General features: G+C 37.7%; 4 protein-coding genes, 3 long non-coding RNA genes and 2 other non-coding genes across 10 annotated transcripts; 2 read left to right on the top strand and 7 right to left on the bottom strand.

Annotated features, from left to right (window-relative positions):
• Positions 1-15: 15 nt before the first annotated feature.
• Positions 16-295, bottom strand: AT5G01585. The gene has a single exon (NR_142520.1). It is a non-coding gene; the product is annotated as an other RNA (long non-coding RNA).
• A 377-nt stretch (positions 296-672) lies between these two features.
• MIR166d lies at positions 673-785 on the bottom strand. The gene has a single exon (NR_143101.1). It is a non-coding gene; the product is annotated as a microRNA ath-MIR166d precursor (primary transcript).
• A 1290-nt stretch (positions 786-2075) lies between these two features.
• Positions 2076-2349, bottom strand: AT5G01575. Its single transcript, NR_142519.1, has one exon. It is a non-coding gene; the product is annotated as an other RNA (long non-coding RNA).
• AT5G01565 lies at positions 2146-2349 on the top strand. Its single transcript, NR_142518.1, has one exon. It is a non-coding gene; the product is annotated as an other RNA (long non-coding RNA).
• Positions 2350-2633: 284 nt separating this feature from the next.
• Positions 2634-2772, bottom strand: MIR166c. Its single transcript, NR_143099.1, has one exon. It is a non-coding gene; the product is annotated as a microRNA ath-MIR166c precursor (primary transcript).
• A 420-nt stretch (positions 2773-3192) lies between these two features.
• On the top strand, positions 3193-6758 carry RUG1 (Regulator of chromosome condensation (RCC1) family protein). 2 transcript variants are annotated; one of them, NM_147851.4, is made up of 14 exons: positions 3193-3835; positions 4230-4306; positions 4420-4498; positions 4611-4670; positions 4783-4884; positions 4980-5073; positions 5219-5261; positions 5378-5423; positions 5499-5545; positions 5614-5716; positions 5921-5975; positions 6070-6173; positions 6259-6338; positions 6430-6758. In NM_147851.4, exons 1-14 carry the CDS (start codon positions 3541-3543, stop codon positions 6547-6549), a joined length of 1305 nt encoding a protein of 434 aa, NP_680156.2. In that variant the 5' UTR covers positions 3193-3540; the 3' UTR covers positions 6550-6758. The 2 variants fall into 2 exon arrangements, with proteins under 2 accessions (NP_680156.2, NP_001332124.1); NM_001343030.1 differs by having other exon boundaries at positions 3219-3835; positions 5921-6173; positions 6430-6753.
• AT5G08695 (RNA-binding (RRM/RBD/RNP motifs) family protein) lies at positions 6712-12214 on the bottom strand. Its single transcript, NM_001125721.1, has 14 exons — positions 12059-12214; positions 11197-11304; positions 10160-10274; positions 9604-10088; positions 9392-9523; positions 9179-9268; positions 8967-9084; positions 8562-8885; positions 8420-8484; positions 8134-8287; positions 7769-7873; positions 7578-7676; positions 7178-7487; positions 6712-7093 (listed from the first exon to the last, which is right to left on the bottom strand). Exons 1-13 carry the CDS (start codon positions 12064-12066, stop codon positions 7218-7220), a joined length of 2073 nt encoding a protein of 690 aa, NP_001119193.1. The 5' UTR covers positions 12067-12214; the 3' UTR covers positions 6712-7093; positions 7178-7217.
• A 386-nt stretch (positions 12215-12600) lies between these two features.
• Positions 12601-15746, bottom strand: AT5G08690 (ATP synthase alpha/beta family protein). The gene is made up of 9 exons (NM_120954.3): positions 15195-15746; positions 14817-14892; positions 14642-14730; positions 14436-14553; positions 14253-14356; positions 13993-14151; positions 13662-13886; positions 13254-13565; positions 12601-13168 (listed from the first exon to the last, which is right to left on the bottom strand). Exons 1-9 carry the CDS (start codon positions 15666-15668, stop codon positions 13055-13057), a joined length of 1671 nt encoding a protein of 556 aa, NP_568204.1. The 5' UTR covers positions 15669-15746; the 3' UTR covers positions 12601-13054.
• Positions 15747-16367: 621 nt separating this feature from the next.
• AT5G08680 (ATP synthase alpha/beta family protein) lies at positions 16368-19668 on the bottom strand. The gene is made up of 9 exons (NM_147850.3): positions 18933-19668; positions 18646-18721; positions 18459-18547; positions 18261-18378; positions 18072-18175; positions 17812-17970; positions 17514-17738; positions 17099-17410; positions 16368-16837 (listed from the first exon to the last, which is right to left on the bottom strand). Exons 1-9 carry the CDS (start codon positions 19413-19415, stop codon positions 16724-16726), a joined length of 1680 nt encoding a protein of 559 aa, NP_680155.1. The 5' UTR covers positions 19416-19668; the 3' UTR covers positions 16368-16723.
• Positions 19669-19836: the final 168 nt, after the last annotated feature.

Raw genomic sequence — 19836 nt, 5'->3', positions numbered from 1 at the left:
GTTTATATTTCACTTTGATAAAATAGAGTGAGAGAGCACCGAACAATAAGGAGGATAATAGCAAGGAACAAAGAAGTAAAGGTAAGTCAATGAAATTTGATAGTGATGGTTTTAAGAAAAAACGAAAGTCCCATCATTGTCTTCCTTCAATGTGAAATGAAGTTACACGTAATTAGAAACAAACTTCTTTCTAGGTTTTAGATTATTACAGAACCAAGTCTCAGAGGTCTTGACTCGTGACTGAAGAGAAAGGGTCAAGATATTTGGATGTGAATTGTGATGTGAAAAAGGAAAAAAAATCGAGATTTTAAAAGGGAAAATCAATAGAAAATATAAAATGCATGCATAAATCTAGAAATGATAGGTGTTTAACATTGAAGGCAAACTATGAGACAATCTTGAATCTTACTACTTTATACAATAGCTCTATATGTTATGACTTATAATAATTGGGACCTTCCTCGAGATTTAGACAGACCCTCTAACAGCTGAGAAACATGCATGTAAACAACATTTTTCTTTTTGATATAGATTAATCAGGAGAAATGATGAAAATGTAGCTCTCACTTCAGGATCTACAAATTATATATAGTCAACAAACCCCATTTCACAAGAAGTATCAAAGCAGATAGACAAAAAAGAAAAAAGAATTAAGTAAGAATGTGATATGTCGGTTGGGGGGAATGAAGCCTGGTCCGAGAATCATTTAGGGATTTCACTCTTTAAAATGAATCAATCTACCGATCTTCTTCATGACCTCGAGCCAGACAATATTCCTCTCAACCCTAAACCAAAGCAGGATAACTTTATGTAAGTAGACAGAAGAAGAAGAAGAAGAAGAAGCTAAATAGGTCTATGTGTGAGGCGAATATTTATACATAGGAGAGAGGAGCAAATGACCACAAGACAAAAAAATTCATATTTACTTCTCTTACATTAATTTAGTAAAATTTTGGGGTTTTGGTAACTGTCTTAATATAGTGTGTGTAGGGGTTGCCTTATATAGAAGTTTACAGTGAAATCCGGAGTTGTAAAGATAAAAGTAAAACATACTCCATATGTACATTCAAACTTTTCCTCCATGTATATATCTTCATTTGTCTTTAGTTGTTTCTTCAATTTCCTTCTTTTCCGAGGTCAACAGTAGTTAATTGGAGACAAGTACCATGGTTTCTATCTCATTATTGCCTTATTATTTCTTTTGGATCTCTCTCAATGAACTTCTACTTTTTTCTGTTCTTTTTATTCTAAAGTATAATCAGAATTCTAATTGTACAATCAAAATATTTTTCATTTAACTTGTACTATATCTATATGTGTGTTATATCTTTATATATATGGATGCATTGGCTTATATAGGTGGTTCGTGACGACTTCACGAACATATGCATTGATTGTTGTGAAAATGACAAAACATTGTTTTGGTCTTTACCTCGGTACGTCCAAATTTTTCCTATACTAGATCGCTTTTTTAATTTATATGCAACTATACAAGACTATTTTAAAATTCAACTATAAAACACTTTTTGTCTTTATTATTGGTCAACATACCATTTGGGGTTTTATTATTATTTTACTAATTATTTTGATATGTTTTAAAAAAAAAAGATGAACTAATTCAATCTTTGAAAACTGATTAAAATTTAACATTATCATCCTTTATTCCTTTAGCTAACCTTCTGGTATATTATATAGTGACATTAGGAATATATTAGATTTGCTTATTTTAAATTAATGTTTATAATTTTTTGAAAACTTAGGTTAAGCTATGGGAAAGTTTTGCTCAACTAAGTTTAGTTAGAGGTAAGTTTACTTCTATTTTTCTTTTTCTTTTTCTTTTTTATCAAGAGGTAAGTTTACTTTAAAACGATTTTTTCTTGTACATATTAAGTTTCTATTTATTTTTATATAAAATTAAGTTTAATCACATACTCAAAGGAGCTTTAATTGCATAGAGTATATAGTAACGTTATAATTTATAGAACGTTGGAAAAACAAGGCTAATTAGCTATAGATGGACAACAAAGTGAGATAGACAGACGTTGGAAAAAAATGAGAAGACCACATAAAAAGAAGAAGGATAAAGCGAAGAGCAAATAAAAGGCACGTAAAAGATATTTGACAGTGACGGTTTTAAGAAAATTTAAGTCTCGTCGTTGTCTTCAATATGAAATGAAATTACACGTAATTAGAAACAATCTTCTTCCTGTATTTTAGATTATTACAGAAACCAATTTTCAGAGATCGTGACTCGTGACGGAGAGGGAGAGAGAGAGAACGTTAAGATGTGAATTGTGACGTGAAAGATACTGGTTGAAATATATTGAAGAAAAGCATCCATAAACCCCAAAAAGAAAAGGGTACATATGAAAGAAAAATATCATTCAATCTTTGAATACCTCTAATTTTCTCAGTTTCTCAAAGTCTCTATTTATACTTTCATATATGTAAGAGCTCTATAATATGATAACTAAACAAAACCAAAAAGCTATATATAGAAACATATAGACAACAGTTTTGTGTGTCATGTAGAGTAATTAATCTAATAACAAGATCAAAATTTACCTCGGTCGCAAGATAGAACAAATATGAAACTAAGACAAAAAAGACTAAAGAAAGAAAGTGGGCGAAAAGCGATAAGTAGGTTAGGGGGAATGAAGCCTGGTCCGAGAATCATCTAGGGTTTTCTTAATTTGTTCTTCCAAATTAATTCGAGTGATTCTCTTCTTCATGACCTCGAGCCAGACAACAATCCTCTCAACACTAAATCGCACAACAATGAATTAATCAAGACTAGAACCACGTTATCAAGAAGAGAAAAGAGACAAAAAAGAAAAGAGACCAAAGTTAAAGATAATGTGAATGTGATGAAACTTTTCGTAAGAAGAAGAAGAGAAAGAAAGGTATGTGTGAGACAAAATAAACCTATGTCTTGTATATATAGAGGCACAAATGACCACAACCTCAAGATTTATTCATTTAAAATATATCCTTAGCCAAAATAAGAGAAGACAAAGATGCATCTTAATTGTTCAGCATATACATCCAAGTGTTAGTAAACTCATCATGTATGTATTTATATATTCAAAGTGTAAATATTGAGTTAATGTGAGACTATCAAGTAGTATGATCACACTATTTGATACGACGAACATATATATATTTTCCTATGAGTGATCATAATTAAGCCAAAAGAAAACAGATTCACAAAACCAATTGTCTGATTTGGGTGTGAAATTGTACAAAACAAACTTAAAAGGCGAATTTGACAAATAGAAAAAAGAACTGGAAAGGACCGATTTCGAAAAATCTTGTCATTCTAGAGACTTTCAATAACGGGAAGACGTAGCATTCTTGCTATCCATCAGTTTCTTCTTCCTTGTTGTTGATCATCATGTGATTCCATTTACGAGTTCAATCTCTCCATGAAAAATCTAGTCTCTTTTCAAACGGAGAAGAAGAAGAAGAAGAATCCATCCATTTTAACTATCTAAATTGATCTCCTTTAATCACATTTTCTTTTGATTTCTACAAGTGAAAATGTTGACTAGAGCCATCGGACGAGTTCGAATTCCTGTGTCGAGGATTCAGGGATCGAATTGTACGAGTGGGCTTTTAAAAGATTCGAAATTGGGTCCGATTGGTGTTTGCTGTAGCAGATGGGTATCGAGCGAGAGCGGGAAACGATTTGCGGCGATGTGGGGAAGTGGAGATTACGGCAGATTAGGGCTCGGAAACTTGGATTCTCAGTGGACACCTGCCGTTTGCTCTGCCTTGAGTGATCACAGTATCACAGCTGTCGCTTGCGGCGGAGCTCACACTCTGTTTCTCACCGGTGATTTCTTCAGCTCCCGACTTGTTTTATATATATATATATATATATATTTTTTTTTTTTTATTTAGTGGATTATCCAGGAACTTTGAAATCTTAAGAGGTTGCAATGTGAGTAATAAAAGTAGAGGGAGAAGAATTGTGTTGACTATTGAGCTGAGAAATCCGGAGAATTGGCATCTCAATGAGTTGCTGAGATTTCATTCATTTTGGTATATGCCATTTGCAGATCATAGCTGCATATAATCAGTATTAGAGTGGTCTTCGTTGGATAGCATTTCTTGGCTTTGTTTAATTGGGCATGTGGTTGTTGAGTTGCGTTTTTGTAAAGTTATCATCTTTTGAATCAGTGATTGGTTTTGAAGAGTATCTGATAATAAGCTTACACATGTGACAGAAACGAGGAGAGTCTTTGCAACGGGTCTTAATGATTGTGGTCAACTTGGCGTATCAGATGTTAAAAGTCATGCTATGGTATGTTACTAATTGGTAGGTTGGTCAAAACACTATAGAGCTGCTGGTTTTTCTTTTCTTTTCCTTCACATGTCTTTATCTCAGATAATTCAATTATAAATTTGATATTTTAGGATCCGCTTGAAGTTTCTGGACTAGATAAGGATATTCTGCACATTTCAGCTGGTTATTATCACTCCGCTGCTATTACAGGTAAACAACCAGTAACCACAATGTTCTTCATTGAATTGTCATAACCTGAACCTTAAACATGATCTTGTTGAAATAGTATGGCACTCATATTTGCTCTCTTTCATTTCATTAGTTGATGGAGAACTCTACATGTGGGGAAAGAACTCAAGTGGACAGCTTGGACTGGGAAAAAGTACATCACTTTCCATTCAAACATTTATGCACTGCTATGCATGTCCTAATACATCAAGTTTCTTGCTCTATTTACATGTTCTTTTCCTTTATACATTTTTTTTCTTATGAAGAGGCTGCAAGAGTGGTACGTGTACCAACTAAAGTGGAAGCTCTGCATGGCATCACCATACAATCCGTGGCTTTGGGTTCAGAGCATTCAGTTGCTGTTACTGGTTTGGATCCTCGATTCTTATCTGGATACAGAAGAAAACACCTTTTTGTCTTTTAAGTACTCGGAGAAATCTGAGGGTATCTTTTTCTTGAGCAGATGGAGGTGAAGTCCTGAGTTGGGGAGGAGGGGGCTCTGGAAGACTTGGCCACGGTCACCAGTCCAGTCTTTTTGGCATCTTAAGAAGTAACAGGTTTGTTTTACTTAATTTCAATATCGTTTTGTCTCTTTCTCATGCATTTTTTGCTCACAAGAATTTTCCCATTTCCTCCTTTACTTTATCATGATTCCTTCATAATTTTCTTGTATTGCACTGTAAAGTATCCCCCTGATTGCAGTGAGTTTACTCCAAGGCTTATCAAGGAACTTGAGGGGATCAAGGTAATCTAGTGGTGAAGAATATCCACCTTGGATGAAGAGTTTCTAGTTACCTAGTGGTGGTTTTAATCTTTAGACTTTCATGCTTATGTTTTTCCATTCTTTCTGTCGAGCACTAGGTCACAAATGTTGCTGCTGGTCTGCTGCATTCAGCATGCACTGATGGTATTGATTTACTTTCTTAAAAGTATGAATGTTGTGCCATTTACCGAACTTTATGAGGTTTGTTTGCAAATGCAGAGAATGGCTCTGCTTTCATGTTCGGAGAGAAATCTATAAACAAGATGGTAAGAAAATGTCTTTTTCTTTGATTTCTGTGGTCATATATGTGAAGCTATCTGATGGGAAAATACAGGGCTTTGGAGGAGTAAGAAATGCCACAACACCATCGATTATCAGTGAAGTACCATATGCAGAAGAAGTTGCATGTGGTGGCTACCACACATGTGTAGTTACAAGTAATACTCTCTTATTATATCGTTCTTTCTTTGATATTGAGTTTGCTTGTATACTGCAAATGCCTGTCCTGCTCAAATTTCTTTTTGTTATTCTTTATAGAGGCCCAAAACTGCTCTTTAGTTTCTGCTAAATTTATGAACATATTGTGTTTGTAAGATGGTCGATAACAACTCATCGTTTGATGTTTCCTTCGTTTTTGGAAGGAGGTGGGGAGCTTTACACCTGGGGCTCAAACGAAAATGGGTGCCTTGGAACAGAGTAAGTTACATACCCCGAAAAAATAGAATGTTTCCCCATAAGATGAAAACAAGGTTCTTGAACTGTACCTATACTCTTATTTCAAAAAATTCAGTTCAACGTATGTCTCACACTCCCCTGTGAGAGTTGAAGGTCCTTTCTTGGAGTCTACTGTATCTCAGGTATCTTGTGGGTGGAAGCACACTGCAGCTATTTCAGGTAGCATCTCTTTTGAGTAAAACATATTTGTTTCCTCTCTCATTGTATAAGTTAATTCAACTCAATTTCTGAAACTTGTTTGCAGATAACAATGTCTTCACCTGGGGCTGGGGAGGATCTCACGGCACATTCTCTGTTGATGGACATTCCTCTGGTGGACAATTGGTTTGTTTCATCATCTTATCTTATTGATCAAATCTCTGAAACAACATTTTCAAGTGTCGAAGAGAATAAATATGGTATGCTTAATATGTAGGGCCATGGTAGTGATGTAGACTATGCAAGACCAGCAATGGTGGACTTGGGAAAGAATGTAAGAGCAGTGCATATATCTTGTGGCTTCAATCATACAGCAGCAGTTCTTGAACATTTTTGAAGACTCGGTCTCAAGTTAATATCATATACAGATGTTTAGTTTATTCTTGCTTAAACATCTATAGACTAAAAAAATAATAAGAAATTTACACTATTGAATAGCGATCAATTACACCATTGGTTCTAACTTGAACAATTTAGTAAATAGGTGGAATATTCTTGTCGTGTAAATTATTGATTTTATTTATTTATTTTTGAAAACTACAACAAACGATAGAAGAGTTGAGGAAATCTCTTTGTAATCATAATTATGAGAAAATTAAGATCGGCTCCGCTTCAAACACAGGAGAATCACAAACTGCAGAGAGGGCCTATTCAGCTATCCTCTCATTTTATAAGAGACTTTCACCGCACGTCTTCACTTCACGCCAACGCCCTAAAACCATCTTCTTCTATAACCTTTTCTTTGACGTCTCTCTACCACTACCAACAACTGTCGAGCTTTTCCTTTTCTTTGGATTATCGTTTTCTTGGCCCATATACTTGGCAGCACAAGATTTTTGAATCGCTTCCATGCTCTCGTCATCACGAGCCCACTCGAGCACCTGCAAAGACCTCATATAGAGAGAGTTGAGGAAGAATGTCAGAATGAACATGCTAGAGAGATGAGTACACAACATAAGACTTACCAAATGGCGTCCATAGAAATGGGTGTTGGAGAGTGCCTTTTTAGCGTTTAAAGCTTCTTGCATTGTCCCAAATTCTACAAAAGCATAACCAGCGTATTTTCTCACATTCTTCAATGGAAGCCCAACTCTCTTGAATCTGTCCAAATGGACTGAAAAGCTGTCTTAGTTCTTTCTTGGTTGCTTCAAAAGCTACATTTTTCACATGTAACTTTGCCAACTTTGTGACCTTGTCTGAACCTTCCCCAACCGTTTCACTCCGCTTGTTTTCAGAAAAATTCAAGATCAAAGAATGCCCATCCAGAACATTTCCCTACAAACAAACAAATCAGTGTCACCTTCCTTCATCGAGTCCAATCACCTTCAAGTTTCAAAGAGACTTAACTAGATTATATACCTCTACTGGTAGATCTCTGTAGACACTGGTCGCTGTCTCTACGGAGTCAAATTCTACAAAACCATAACCGCTTGAACGACGTCTCGTCCAGTCTCTTATTATCTGCTTTATAGTGAAAAATAAAGGAATATCAAAAACAGACTTATGATGGTTAACTGCATATCATCATCATCTGTAAGCAATGAACAACAACTTACCTTAACACTCAGAATCTTTCCCTGCTTCACCACTCCAGTCAAATGCTTCTTCAACCCCTCATCAGTTGTCTTGAAGCTCAGATTCTTTACATGAAGGACATTTGACTGAAATATAATGCATTATTTAGAGGAAACATCGTTATAAGATGTGATCTGAACACAGATATTTCAAGTCAATGAATAAACATGAACTTTCCAGGTTCCTAACCTGAAACTTGCAAGAATAGTGTACTAAAACCAAATCTAGTTTCCCAAGCTAATCAAGATTTTTTCAACTGTATTTCAGTTTGCGATAGTTCGATACCGCACACAAAGGACGAACATATGATTTCAAAACGTCCACAGCAACCATAAAGTAGACATACCTCGGTTATATCCGAATAGATTCCAACCTGCTGATCTAAGTTGACTCTTCTCGCATCATTTTCTTCGACAGCACTCTTCTTTTCTTTGTTATCGGCAAGTGCTTTTGGCTCAAGAATATCTCGAGGAGCCCACTCCAGATACAGGGGAGCATCTCTGTAATAATAATGAAATGTGATGAAGCAGTTTGGTTAAACTAGGACAATCATTCATCTCCAAGAAGCACTTTAGGGAAAGAAAGAGGATTTTAGACTTTATACATGCAGAAACAATAATGTTAAAGCTTACTTGTAACGCGTGTATGCCAATCCGTTCATAGCTGCACGTGCCTCAGCCGCTTCAAGGAAAACAACCTGAAATGCAAGTAAGAACAGGTTAGAGAACACAACAGGTTAGAGAAGAATCACATATTCGTTGGGAAGAATAATACCAAAGCCATCGTCTTAGTCGGAGGGAGAACAATTTTGTCTAGACTTCCAAATTTCCGAAACATTTGAGCCAGTTCCTTTTCAGTGGAAGCAAAGGGCAAATGCTTGACTAAGAGAATATGTTTGCTTCTGTTCTTCACGTCACCTTTCCGTGCAGCAAATTCTTCCAAAGAGGTGACACGTACTCCAGCTTTAGCAAGGGCTTCTTTGGTCTCCATAATCACTCTTGTTTCTCCCAAAGCAAGGCGTACTGCAGGATCTTCGCATTCACGGTCAAGTAACTCACTCTTTGTTACACCATACGACCTGACTAAGTTTTCCAGGATCTACAACAGAAAAAGCAAACATGAAGCAAAGCAACAAGCCAGATTTCAAAATGGATGCATTGTTGAAACAAGAAAAGGTACAGTATCGGGTCGCATGAAGAAACTGTTCCAAGCATTTGTGTTTCCACAAGCTTCAGACGCCTTCCTTTGTTCCTCCCTCTCTTTCTTGAATGATTTTGGCAGATTAGAGGAGTTATCTCTGTTGGGGAAATCCATGATAAACATCTGATGAAAATCCTAGCTAGTCCACAAAAACAAAATATTACAAGTTTGAGACAGAAGTGGTCACTGACACTTGTTTAGCAGACATTGCACGGGGCTTAGCTGGTAAAATATGCAACGTCCGGCCCTGGAAAGGTAACTTATCTAATTTATCCATTGCCCTGCAACACCATCCAAATTTTTAACGATTTAAAATCTGAACTAAAACAGCTGGAGATGAACATAAGTGCTACTTATTGAAAAGCATGCACTTAGAACTTCTTAATTGGTATGAATTAAGATACATTTTTGCAGATTCCGGTATCAGGTAAAGGACGAAGGCCATTCCCCTGCAACTTCTGGTATCCTTGTCAAGAACAAGATGGACCTCTGATATATCACCGAATTTGCTGAAATGTTCCATAAGCTCTTCTTCTCTATTTCATGAGAGAACAAATGAAGATGTATAAGACACAAGGATAATCAGGAAAGAAGAAGAAGAAAAAAGATCCATTACGTGGTAGAGTAAGGCAGGCCATGGACGAAAAGGCGACCAGCGTCAAGAACATCATCACTGCCATCGGCTTCTACCTCCATTGCATGGCCATCATCATCTTTGTCGACTCTGTCAGCTTTAACTTCTCCATCAATAGGAAAAACATTGATTGCATCTTCACGACTATCGGTTTCACAATCACTGTCCAGATTTTTCTTTATCCGACTCTTGAAGTATTCCATATCAGAAACATCATCACCAACTTTACTCTTTCTAGTCTTTTTAGAATCTAAGAATGATCTTTTGGCTTTGTTAGGGTCATCAGCACCATTGGAAGGATGAATACACATGTCATTGGACCAGAATTTCAACTTATGCTCCTGATGAAGAAATTCTTGAAGCTGAGGATCATGATCAACTTCTGGATCCTTCTTCTGAATCTGTTTATCTCCTTTAGCATAAGCATCAACCTTCCCTTGTGTCCTCCTCGGTGGAGGGTCCGCAACCTATATGCCAAAGGAGAATCTAAATTAAACTAGTACTACACTGAGGCGTAACTAAGTGAAAAATGAATTACCAAAACAGATATTTGATGACTATGTTTGAAATTCTTGTTAAAGTAAGTGATAGCATCTTGAGCTTTTTGTTCACTACGAAATCCAATATAAGCAAATTGTCTACTTCTGCCATCACTGCAAAAGCAAAAACGATATGTGTGTATAGTGATTGGTTCCAGCATATATACAACACAACAATTAGCTGCGACTGCGAATAAACACTCGACAAGATTTTGTTTTATAATTCAAAAAAGAATTAAATGATTTTAACAAAATTTAATTCAGAAAATATTTACCAGTTTATCTCCCCACCTTCCCACGATCATATCAACCCTATGAAACTAACCACTTTCTCTACGATTTTCTTTTTCGATTAAAACTTGTCATCTCCTATAAATAGCATCTTCATTATCTCAACTAGAGTAGATATGAATCCTATATAAAATAAAATTTCTCACCATCTGCATTATGTCTCTATTTAAGATTTTACGTACTCATAAACTAACTCATCGTTGTTTCACGACAAGACAAACACCACCATCTTTTTGTTCTAATTCAAGTTATTAACTTCATCTTCCTCCTATATCGTATTTGATTTAGGTTTATATAGTTTCTGTGAAGGTGTGCCAGTAAATATATATGGTTCTACTTCTTTCTGCATATAAGATAATCTATGGTTAAATTCAAGCCCATGGAACAGCCTCCAAGACTCCAACCATATACTATTCTACTCATTAATTTTCTATTTTCTTTTACTGAAACAATACAAAAACAAATATTTGTTCACGTAAGTTTTTTTGCCGATCTTGTAAAATGAGAAATTCAAGCGAAGAAGTAGAAGGGAGAGAAGCCCAAATGAACAATAGCAAGCATTGCCAGATAAGAAGTTGAATCAGCAAGGGTTTAAGCAAAGTTAAATACTCGGAAAACGATACAATACTATTTTTTCAGAAAATTTGTACTGTAATATTCATGCCTTTTAACATTGTTAACTTTTTAAACATAATTTTGATTCTTAACTTGTACGTACGTAGTAGGGGAAGAATGCTAGTATTACCTTAAACGCTTCAATTTCACGTCTGTGATTTCTCCTTTTTCCGAAAAGATACCTCGTAGTTGATCCTCTGTCACATATTTGGGAACATTCTTAACGATTATCCTTGACCTGTAATTTACCAGGCCGGAAAGAAAAGAAGAAGGAAGAAAACAGAAGATAAGTTTCTTACATTTATTGTGTTTCTGCGAAATCTCAGCTATTTAAAGGGAGAAAAAAAACCCACTACTTACATTCTTTGGATTTGCAAGCAGAGCTCGTTCTAGGAACTGTAGAGGGATTCCAAATTTAGGGTTTCGTTTCGTTTCAAAAGATAAAATGGGATTAATAATCTTTTAGTGCTGTCTATTTCTACACTAGAAATATCACATTATACTAAATACATTTTAAATTTTAATCCCGGTTTATACGTTTTTTTTTTGTTGTTGTCAAAATTGAAATTCTACTTTTCTTCTTGTAATTAAACCACTTATGATTAACATTTTTAGCAGGAACTAGCCAAACACTTATCAATATCATGATAGTAATACATAAGACTAAACCAAACTATAGCATAATCTTGAATTATTAAATACGCTAACTATAGCTTGCATAATCTTGAGTTGATTCTTAGCATGTGTTGAAATTCGAATCTCTTGTGTCTATGCCGATTACTCGATCAAGAAATCTTTTTGGAGGTCTTATTATTTGATGTTGTCACCGATCACCATAACATTATGAAATTATACCACAACTGACAAACACAAACATTAATCAAAACTTAGACATATACAGATATACTCTGAATATCCATTTTCACAAACATAGAGATTCCATGCAAGCCATATTTAAAAACTAGGCAAGTTAAAAGCTGTCTATAATCAACACATACATTACTGTTCAATTGACATTCAGAAACAGAGAAATTTTGCTCCATGGAAACTTCGTCATTCCCACCCGCAACACCAGTCCTCGTCGAAGAATTAACTCTGTCACCACCACAGTCTTTACCTTTACCATAACCAGCGATTTCCCACTTCTCCTTGTGATCAAGCCAATTATGTTACTTCTTATCATCTTCTTCCTCAACAAAGCTAGATCTTTTCACTTTCGAATCCATAAAAAAAACAGAGTTTGAAGAAGGGATCGATTTGGTTAGTCTCAGAAATCTTCATGGCGAAGAAGAGACACTAATCAAAGTTTATCAATAGACTATGGAGTCGTCTGAATTTTTGACTTTATTATACTTAGGTTAGAGAATGAGTGGGCTTGGGCTAGTAAGTACATTAATGAAAATTCTTAAATTTTGGATTGGGTAATGGACTCATCACTCATGGGTATAAACGTTTTATAATAAAACTATAAATTCTGGGCTTGGACAATTTCGGGTAACCGATTCACTATCCACGGTTATTTAAATCAATAACCATTCGGTTTTATGCCTATACATATATACGAACCGAACCGAAATTCCGGTTCGGTTTTAAGCCCAAGACTAATTGTACAGCGGTTCAACTCTACAGAAAGAACCTTGTTGATCTGGATTTGTAAGAATGAAAGAAAGTATAATATAATACAGAAGAAGAAGACTAATAAAAGTGCAAATTCATTTCTAACATCGAATCCTGTAAAAACACGATACTTTCCTTAATACAAAAGCTTGAATACAAATGTGGAGAGATTGAAAACATCAACACCTGTCTCCATTATTCCAAGTCAAAACTTCAACGAATGAATCTGTTTTCTCCGTACTATCTCTCACACTCACAATGATCACAATGCCTCAGCAGACAACCTAAAGCATTGGTCTTGTTGTTTTTTCGTTATTGTCAACAAAAGAAGAAGAGAAGTATTATGCATATGAAAGAGATGAATCAATTCCTTAAGCTGCTGACTCTTTAGCGATCTTCTCTGCCTTTGCAACCACCTCATCGATACCTCCAACCATGTAAAACGATTGTTCGGAAAGATCATCGTACTTACCGTCGAGTAGACCCTGCAACAATTATAATTCATATACGCTCTTAGCAAACAATCATGGCGCACTAAGAAAGAAAAGCTTCTCATGAATGCAAACATACCTGGAAACTGTTGATGTTTTCCTTAAGATCAACGTATTTTCCAGGGGCACCCGTGAAGATCTCAGCAACATGGAATGGCTGACTCAAGAATCTCTGGATCTTACGGGCACGGGCAACAGTCAGCTTGTCATCTTCACTTAGCTCATCCATTCCCAAAATGGCAATAATATCTTGCAAATTTTTGTAGTTCTGCAACACTTTCTGCACACCACGAGCAGTGTTGTAGTGCTCCTCACCCAGAATGTGGGGGGAGAGCATACGGGATGTCGAATCCAAAGGATCCACAGCAGGATAGATACCGAGCTCAGAAATCTACATAAGGGAAAGAGACGAGCATAAAGATATCAGCTTTATGAGCATTACACAGAAATATTTTTAAAAAGGAAATATCAGGAGACATGTTCCCACCTGTCTTGACAGCACGGTTGTGGCGTCCAAGTGAGCAAAAGTTGTGGCAGGAGCAGGATCCGTCAAATCATCAGCAGGGACATAGATGGCTTGGACTGAGGTGATAGACCCTTTCTTGGTGGTTGTGATTCGCTCTTGCAGAGCACCAAGATCAGAAGCCAGAGTTGGCTGGTAACCCACAGCAGACGGAATACGACCGAGCAAAGCAGACACTTCAGAGTTGGCCTACACAAGAAAGTATATAAGTTTAGATTACAAAACTACAGAGTTAAGATTACAATATAGGGCCCACAGGTACTGAGTGATATACACAATACATAACAAGGCTTACCTGAGTGAAACGGAAAATGTTGTCAATGAAAAGCAAGACATCTTGGCCTTCAGCATCACGGAAATACTCAGCCACAGTCAAACCAGTCAGTCCAACACGGGCACGAGCACCCGGGGGCTCATTCATTTGTCCATACACTAGGGCACATTTGCTCTCAGACTGTTAAGACAAGTAAAAGCAAGATTTGTAGCGACATAAATCAATCAAATGCCGTTTGCAGGAAAAAAGATAGGTGAAGAGTAATTAAAATGAATTGAAACCTGCTTCTCGCCTAGCTTGATGACACCACTCTCAATCATTTCTCTGTACAAGTCATTGCCCTCACGGGTTCGTTCCCCCACACCAGCAAACACAGAGAACCCACCTATTCATCAGAAGAAGCACCACTTAATAAATAGAAACAGAGAGACTAATACGGTCAGAACAACTTGTGGTAAACAGACCATGAGCTTTGGCAACATTGTTGATCAGCTCCATAATAAGCACAGTTTTCCCAACACCAGCACCGCCAAAGAGACCAATCTTTCCTCCTCTTTGGTAAGGAGCAAGAAGATCAACAACCTGAAAAGTAAAACGAAGAATCACCTCGAAATAAGAAACAACACATGTGACCTGTGGGAACAGTGCAGAGCTAGGACTCAGAATCTACCTTAATACCAGTGGCCAGGATCTCTTGCCCAGTGGCTAGATCAACCAAAGCCGGAGCATCTCTGTGAATAGGTAAGTAATGCTCGGTCTCTGAGTAACAGCAAGAACGTATTGTCATGACAAGTTTGCAGAATGTGAGACATAAATTAAGTGTGGGTGTGGCTAAGACTTCTTACTGATTTCGCCTCTCTCGTCAATGGGTTCTCCAAGCACATTCATGATACGGCCAAGGGTAGCTCTTCCAACAGGTACCTTAACAGTGAGAACAAGCAAAAAAGTCATTTTTGACAATCGCAACTTATTCAGATTAATGTATCAAGGAATTGATTAGTCATTCAAATTCACGAAATCATCCGGACGTAGAGTTCCTTGGTAATGAATAGACTTTTAAAGAAAAAAGTGAGATTGGGGAAAGTCAACGTTGAGGAAACACGAACAGACACCGGCGAGACTATGCAAATCCAATCAACGAATTCACAGATCTATACCTAGTAATGGCTTGTTTTACGGATCAGCAACAAAGATAGAAGGATCTAGACAGAGAAGCCACTTACAGTGATTGGAGCACCAGTGTTGAGAACCTTCCTTCCACGGACAAGACCCTCAGTACCATCCATAGCAATGGTCCTAACGACATTTTGACCCAAATGATGAGACACCTCAAGCACCAGCCTTGTGGGATGATCCTGAACCTCAAGAGATGTCATGATCGGAGGCAATCCTTCCTGATCCTCGAATCTCACATCGACAATGGCACCGATGACCTGACAAACACGCCCGATCGCACCTTTGCCACCGTAATCATAGGTCTTTTTCCCCTCATCCTTAGCAGGAGCAGAGGATGGCGCAGCAGAGCTTGCCGGTGAAGAGGTCGCATACTCGGCGACGCGGCCGAGGAGGTAGCTACATGGAGCGGCGTGACGCGCGGGTGAAGGAGAAGGAAGCCTGGGGTTTCGGTTGACTAATTTGGCGGCAGATCTACCGGAAGATGAACGGAGAAGAGATGATAAAACTCTTCGAGACGCCATGAGTGGGTGTGTGGAAGAGGAAATGCAAGCTAGGGTAACTACAGCACCTGAATCTAAGCTCAAACTTTCCAATGTTTGGTGGGCTCAGATAATGGGCTTATTTTGAACAAAACAGAATAATGGGCTTATTTATTTGGGTCTTTATCATAATAGAAAACTAAAGGATAAAAAAAAAAAAAAAAGATGAGGTTGACCTTTGGGGGATCGGTTGAGATTTTTAGTTAACAAAAATATATTTTGCAAGGTCAAAGTTTTATTAAACACAAATATTTTTGATGGTTTTAAGATTTCCAAGTTGCTTTCATTTAACTATCTTTAGAAAAGTATAAAGATAATTTTTAAAAAAATACATTTAGACACGATAAATATTAAAATGATAGTATGTATTTTATTTTTCAAATAAAAATCAACATATTTTTGGTAAAATACCGAGATATGCAACACATTTTATCCTGAGCAATGTAGTGCTGCCGTCGTTGTATGCAATATTTTAATATGGTGGTGATATTTCCTCGAATTATGAGATGCTATTTTGCTTGATAAAACAAAGAGCCTGAGATCAATAAATCATCATATGCAAGACTTGCTTAACCAGTCATCTATATACAACACACTTTATAATGAACAATGCATGTAGTGCTGCAGTAGTATATACGTAGATGCAATACTTGAATATCGTGATATTTTTCGAATTATGGGATGCTATTTTGCTTGTCTTTTCGGACATTAGATATAATTATACTTGCTTGGCGTACCAAGACTTGCAGCATTTTCTGAAAGAAAAAGTCTGAGATCAAGAAATCATAATCTGCAAGACTTGCTTAACCTTTATTTCAACAAGTCAAGGAAGTAAATGAACCAAAAATCTGAGTACAAGGGAATGAAGGGTATGTTCAGCATCATCTCGTAGCTCTCAAGGAATTCGAAAGAAACTATAAATACGGAACTCAAATTCCGCTTGGTGTGGGTAACTCACAGGCAGTGGTTTTTTTCTTTTCGTTATTGTCACAAGAAACAGACAGGTATTAAGCATATGCAAGAGATGGATCCAGCTTCTAAGCTGCTGACTCTTTAGCGATCTTCTCTGCCTTTGCAACCACCTCATCGATACCTCCAACCATGTAAAACGATTGTTCGGAAAGATCATCGTACTTGCCATCCAACAAACCCTGAAACAAACACAAGATGATTTTGGTCACTTACTCTTACTCTAAATATTCTATTTGATAATAACAAATCTATCTACGCCAGAGTAAATTTAGTCCATCTACACATAGACATCACAATGAATTCTTCTATACTGAAAGGCAGTTGTAGCTAAACTTCTAATACGCGGACATGTTAAGGCAGCATTGAAAGCTTTCAGGAATTCAAAGCAAAATGTTTGATAATCATATGATTATAGCAAAATGTTGTTGTATGTATCATACCTGGAAACTGTTGATGTTTTCTTTAAGGTCGACATATTTTCCAGGGGCACCAGTGAAGATTTCAGCAACATGGAATGGCTGACTCAAGAATCTCTGGATCTTACGGGCACGGGCAACAGTCAGCTTGTCATCTTCACTTAGCTCATCCATTCCCAAAATGGCGATAATATCTTGCAAATTCTTGTAATTCTGCAACACTTTCTGCACACCACGAGCTGTGTTGTAGTGCTCCTCACCTAGAATGTGGGGCGAGAGCATACGGGACGTCGAATCCAAAGGATCCACAGCAGGGTAGATACCAAGCTCAGAAATCTACACATAGGAAAGAAAAAGTATAAAGATGACAGATTTATGAAGCATTACAAGATATGCAGAATTATATTGAAAAGAAGCATCAGAAGGAGAAAGTTCACACCTGTCTTGAAAGCACAGTTGTGGCATCCAAGTGAGCAAAAGTTGTGGCAGGAGCAGGATCTGTCAAATCATCAGCAGGGACATAGATGGCTTGGACAGAGGTAATTGAACCTTTCTTGGTGGTTGTGATTCGCTCTTGAAGAGCACCAAGATCGGAAGCCAGAGTTGGCTGGTACCCCACAGCAGACGGGATACGACCGAGCAACGCAGACACTTCAGAGTTGGCCTACACAAGAGAGTGTTTTAGATCATGCTTGTGGCACAAAGGTGCTGAAAATCTAGATGAAAATAAGGCTCACCTGGGTGAAACGGAAGATGTTGTCAATGAAAAGCAAGACATCTTGGCCTTCAGCATCACGGAAATACTCAGCAACAGTCAAACCAGTCAGTCCAACACGGGCACGAGCACCCGGGGGCTCATTCATTTGTCCATACACTAGGGCACATTTGCTCTCAGACTGATATGATTAGAAAAATGAAAGAATTGAACAACAAAAATCAGTTAAATGCCATTTGCAGGAAAAACAAAGGTGAAGACTAATCCAAATAAATTGAAAACCTGTTTCTCTCCTAGCTTGATGACACCACTCTCAATCATTTCTCTGTACAAATCATTGCCTTCACGGGTCCGTTCTCCCACACCAGCAAACACGGAGAAACCACCTATTCATCAGAAGAAGCACCAAAGTTAAAAAAAAACTGGAACACCACTGTGCACACTACTTTAAACTACCCGGAAAGTACATACCATGAGCTTTGGCAACATTGTTAATCAGTTCCATAATGAGCACTGTTTTCCCAACACCAGCACCGCCAAAAAGCCCAATCTTTCCTCCTCTTTGGTAAGGAGCAAGGAGATCAACAACCTAATAAAAAAAGAGCTCAGAACATGAAAGACAACACATGTGACCTGTGGATAAAGCGCAGAGGTAGGTAGATGATCTACCTTAATACCAGTAGCGAGAATCTCTTGACCGGTGGCCAAATCAACCAAAGCTGGAGCGTCTCTGTGAATGGGTAAGTAATGCTCGGTCTCTGTTGGAGCAATCAAAAGCCACAAAGAGCAAGAATTAATTGTCCTGATAGGTCCATCGAACGTGAGACATTGTTTAAGTATGGCTTAGACTGCTTACTAATTTCGCCTCTCTCGTCAATAGGTTCTCCAAGAACGTTCATGATACGTCCAAGGGTGGCCCTTCCAACAGGAACCTGAGTAGATAGACAAATTCACCACAACATAACATAAAATCAATCGGAAAGAAAGAGACTTTCAGAGGAAAGGAAACTTTGAACAAAGTCAACGATAAGAAACTAGAGAAACCAAACGAATTGAGTTGCCATAAACGGATCCTCAGATCTAGACCAATATATCAAATGGCGAAAATGTCCCAACTTGTGACATGATCTCGGATCTACTTACAGTGATTGGAGCACCAGTGTTGAGAACCTTCCTTCCACGGACGAGACCCTCAGTACCATCCATAGCAATGGTCCTAACGACATTTTGACCCAAGTGATGAGACACCTCAAGGACCAACCTTGTTGGATGATCCTGTACCTCGAGAGATGTCATGATCGGAGGCAATCCCTCCTGATCTTCGAATCTCACATCAACAATGGCACCAATAACCTGACACACACGCCCGATCGCGCCTTTGCCACCGTAATCATAGGTCTTCTTTCCCTCATCTTTAGCAGGAGCAGAAGATGGTGCAGCCGAATTAGCCGGAGAAGAAGTCGAATACTCGGCGACTCGGCCAAGGAGAGTCCCACATGGAGCGGCTCCATGCGCGGGACCGGGGGATAAAAGCCTCGGGTTTCGGCTCCCGATCAAGGAGGATTTAGAAGTAGATCTACTCGAAGAAGAACGGAGAAGCGATGATAAGATTCGCCGACTCGCCATGACTGTGGTGAAACAGAGAAAGCGAGATAGAGAAAAAAGGAGCTACTAGGGTTATCAAATGAATAAGTTCTCTTGTAGCTCCTCTTCTCTCTATATAACTCTCTTCGATTCAGTAGCGTAGACCACTTCTTCTGCGTAACGTGTTTTGTTCTGACTGCGACACGTGTGATTTTCCGATTCTATTCCATATCAAGGCCGTTGATTGGATGGAAGGAAATAATCAAAACGTTGATCTTTCTCATTAACCCAACCAAACCAATGTAATTAGTTTGGATATGTCAGGACAACAACAAAAAACAAACAAAATGTACACTGGAGCTTACTTGTCGACAAATAACAAAAACTAGACCATTTTCTCATCTTCATCATATGTAAACCATACGTGGTGAATGTAACTATTTTGTTAATCAAACGATGTTCC

The sequence above is a fragment of the Arabidopsis thaliana genome, chromosome 5 (genome assembly GCF_000001735.4).
Source record: "Arabidopsis thaliana chromosome 5, partial sequence".
Lineage (NCBI taxonomy): Eukaryota > Viridiplantae > Streptophyta > Magnoliopsida > Brassicales > Brassicaceae > Arabidopsis > Arabidopsis thaliana.
The sequence above is the reverse complement of the archived record's forward strand: the minus strand, read 5'-3'. Positions and strand labels throughout refer to the sequence as shown.